Source organism: Trichechus manatus, unplaced genomic scaffold, assembly GCF_000243295.1.
Source record: "Trichechus manatus latirostris isolate Lorelei unplaced genomic scaffold, TriManLat1.0 scaffold00008, whole genome shotgun sequence".
Classification (NCBI taxonomy): Eukaryota; Metazoa; Chordata; class Mammalia; order Sirenia; family Trichechidae; genus Trichechus; species Trichechus manatus.
The window spans coordinates 17,015,726-17,019,069 of NW_004443944.1; the positions used below are offsets into that span (position 1 = coordinate 17,015,726).

Below are 3,344 nucleotides of genomic sequence, written 5' to 3' on the forward strand. Positions count from 1 at the left end.
TGAGATGACAACAGATTAGCCTCTAAAGCACTGTCCCTCCATTCCCAGGTGTCTCCCCTAAAGAGATGGCAGATGTCTCTCCTTATGTGGTTTGTTGAGAATTCCACAGGATGAATTCAAAGAACTGGTGGGGTTAGGGTTCTTAGCAGTTGGGCCCATTTTTGCATTATTAAGGCAGTGTCAACATTTCTTCCATTCACCAACCATCAGATGACAGCATTTGCCCAGAATCCTAACTAGATGGCTCCCTAACTTAATTTGTTGATGATGCATTTGCAAAGCTGTTGTTAAGATCAACGCTGGAGCTGACAATGCCTCCCCCGTCTCGGAAAAACGGAAGGGAGATTAAACTCAGATGCTGGACACACTAAGATAAACAACAGGGAAGAAGAAAAGTACTTTACCTTATTTTTAAGCTAGGATTATTGCTTTTGGCTGCAGTGTATTCTAGCCCTCCTAGCAGGGAAAGAGCTAACGACCTTGAGTTTAAGTCCTATCAAGTAGATGTTGAACGCTTCATGTGTTGGAAGAAAAGGCATGGGAGACAATAGAAGGGGAGCTAATTAAATTTTCACATGTCAAAGGAAAATTCCACAGGAGTCTTCAAACCCAGGCTGACCCAAAGGGGCAGCTTTTGTTGTACAAACTGCCTCATCAACTGCCCCCACAATCCTCAAGACAAACTGGCTGGACAGACAGGCATGTTGGGAAAAAAAAGAAAAGACAAAATAGATTCTTACCTTCCCGTATCTGGATGCAAATGTCCCCGTGAGTAAGGAGTGAAAAATAATTATTGTCTCATCCAAGTCCCACACGAACACACGCTGTAGGAAAGAGAGGAAGAGAACGGAGACAAATGGGCTCGCTTGCATCTGACTTAACGTCTGCAGAAATTAATTCCCTTGAAGGACAAAGAGGCCTTGAAAAACGCTATTTTTAAGCTGTTAAACATGCAACTCACTGCCGTGTTGTTGAGTCCGCATCCAGCCTCATCTGTGTAAAGTGTATTCTGATGAACAATTTTTGGGCTCCTACCAACCCAGCGGATGCCAGAACCAAGAAGCTGGTTCTTGCCTTACACACAAAAGCTTCAAAATGGAGGAGTTCAATCCAAAAACAACAGTAAAAATCATAAAATTCATTTGACAAAATGAAATACTACCATTTCACACTTAGCCCTCACCCTTAGTCCAACTCTTTTTAACCATTTCTGTTTGTAGAAATTTGGGTGATTACTTCCATAGCTTATACTTTTACATATGTATACCTTTACTTGTTGATTTGCCGACTTCAGACAGTATCTTTTTACTGGATACTCTGAAAGATGAGGATTTAACTCACGGGAACCTCCTTCCAGTTTTCATACATGTGAACTCCTCTGTTTGTAATTCCCTCACCTTTGGGCATTATCTCTTGGCTAAAACAGTAAAACCAATATGGAAGATACGGATATTGGTAGCTCTCTCTTTTCCCCTACTTGCTCCAATATCTATCAGCTTTAGCTTTACTTTTGCATCACTAACATGGGTAAATTTTGATTTGTACATTTGGTTTTGTAACTATAATTAAGTCTTCCATGCTCTGTCTATGTGTTGATTTTAAAAGTTGATAAACAGTGAAGAGCATTTACATCTTGTGATTATTGTTCAGTGCAGAGCCAAGTAATATGCTAGGATTTCACTTCCTTCTCTATGTGTCCAATGTCACACAGAGCCACTTTAAAGAGAATGTTCCTACCATCAAGGCCACATGTATTTCCTTTATTACACTCCAACTGCTCCAAGTCATGCCATATAGGAGTTCATTCATATTTAAACCATGTCTTTCTGGTATAACTTTTCGTTTTTTTGACGGAGTTTATTTGTTGCTTTTACCTTTTCTTGTTTAGAGTAATGTGTCTTTGCTATAATCTCAAGTTCAGCCACATCTTTTGTGGCCTGCAATCTCTGTACCACAGATGTCCATCCTCAGTTACAAAATGCTCCAAAGTGGACTGGGTGATCTTTAGGGTTGCTGAATAGCTAGCGTCCCAAGACTTCCCTTCACTACATTTCTGGGCTAGGTCCACTGTTTCCTGGGTCTCAACTCTCTCTCTTGGTTTTCAACCTTGTTTTGCTTGAGTACATCCTTAAATTACTTCTCCTGAAAGGGTGCATGAAAAGTAATCTCTCTGAAATCTTGCACAGCTGATGTCTTTATCTTGCTCTATAGTTTCTTTGGGTACAGAATTACAATGTCAAAATAATGCCTTCTAGATCTTTGGAAGAATTCCTCCACTGTCTTCTAGTGTTCCGTGTCATTGATGTGAAGTGTGATGCTTTGCTAATCCTCAGTCCTTTGCAGATTGTTTTCTTCCTCTCTCTCTAGGATTTTTTTAGGATCTTTTCTTTATACTTGGTATCCTCAATACCATAAGGATATATCTAGGTATGGTCTTTTTTTCATTCATACTGTCACTACTTGAGCATTTTCAATCCAATAACTTGCACCTTTCTGTAGCTCTGAACATTTTTATTTTCTTTAAATAACTGCCTCTCATGCTTTCTACTGTTCTCTCTTTCTAGAATTCCCAACTGTCAAATATTGGACCTTTTGGATTGATACACTGTCTCTTATCCTTAAAAAAATATTATCCATATTTTTGTCTTTTCGATCTATGTTCTGGGAGATTTCTTAAACTTTCTCTTCCACCCTTTCTATTAAACTTTTGACTCTCACAGTCATTTTAAAATTTCCAATAACGCCTTCTTTTTCTCTGAGTGTTCCTTTCTCAATAGCCTCTACTTCTTATTTTATGGAATCAATATCTTCTTGAGTCTTTATGAGAAAACAAATCAGAATTTTTCTAAGTTCTCTTCTGTTTCTTAAATTACCTCTCTTATCATCTATTCTATTTACTTATCTTGACTTTTATCTTTCATATGATTGGTGATCTTTTTTTTAATTTTATTTCGTTGTTGTTGAGAATATATACAGCAGAGCATACACCAATTCAACAGTTTCTACATGTATAATTAGTGACATTGGTTACATTCTTCAAGTTGTATAATCATTCTCACTCTCCTTTTCTGAGTTGTTCTTCTTCCATTAACATAAACTCACTGCCCCCTAAGGTTCCTATCTAATCTTTAGAGTTGCTGTTGTCACTTTGATTCCATATAGACAGTTCTTAAAAGAACATAATGCTCAAGGTGGATATTCTTTACTCGTTAAGCTAAACTACTGTTTGGTTTTTAAGAAGACTTCAGGGGATATTTCTGGTTTAAGGTTTAAAGTGGTGATGATTGCTTTTAAGAACAAAGGACCTGATTGATTTATACACGTAGCTGGTGTGAGGAGGGGAG

The 3,344-nt window shown here is 38.0% G+C and overlaps 1 protein-coding gene across 1 annotated transcript in view; it reads right to left on the bottom strand.

Moving 5' to 3' along the window:
* Nucleotides 1-3,344, bottom strand: part of EYA2 (EYA transcriptional coactivator and phosphatase 2) — a 207,824-nt gene that overhangs the window by 98,947 nt on the left and 105,533 nt on the right. The window contains exon 8 of the mRNA XM_012558626.1: nt 741-824. Within this exon, the coding sequence (XP_012414080.1) occupies nt 741-824 (84 nt within the window). The remainder of the gene's footprint in view (nt 1-740; nt 825-3,344) is intronic.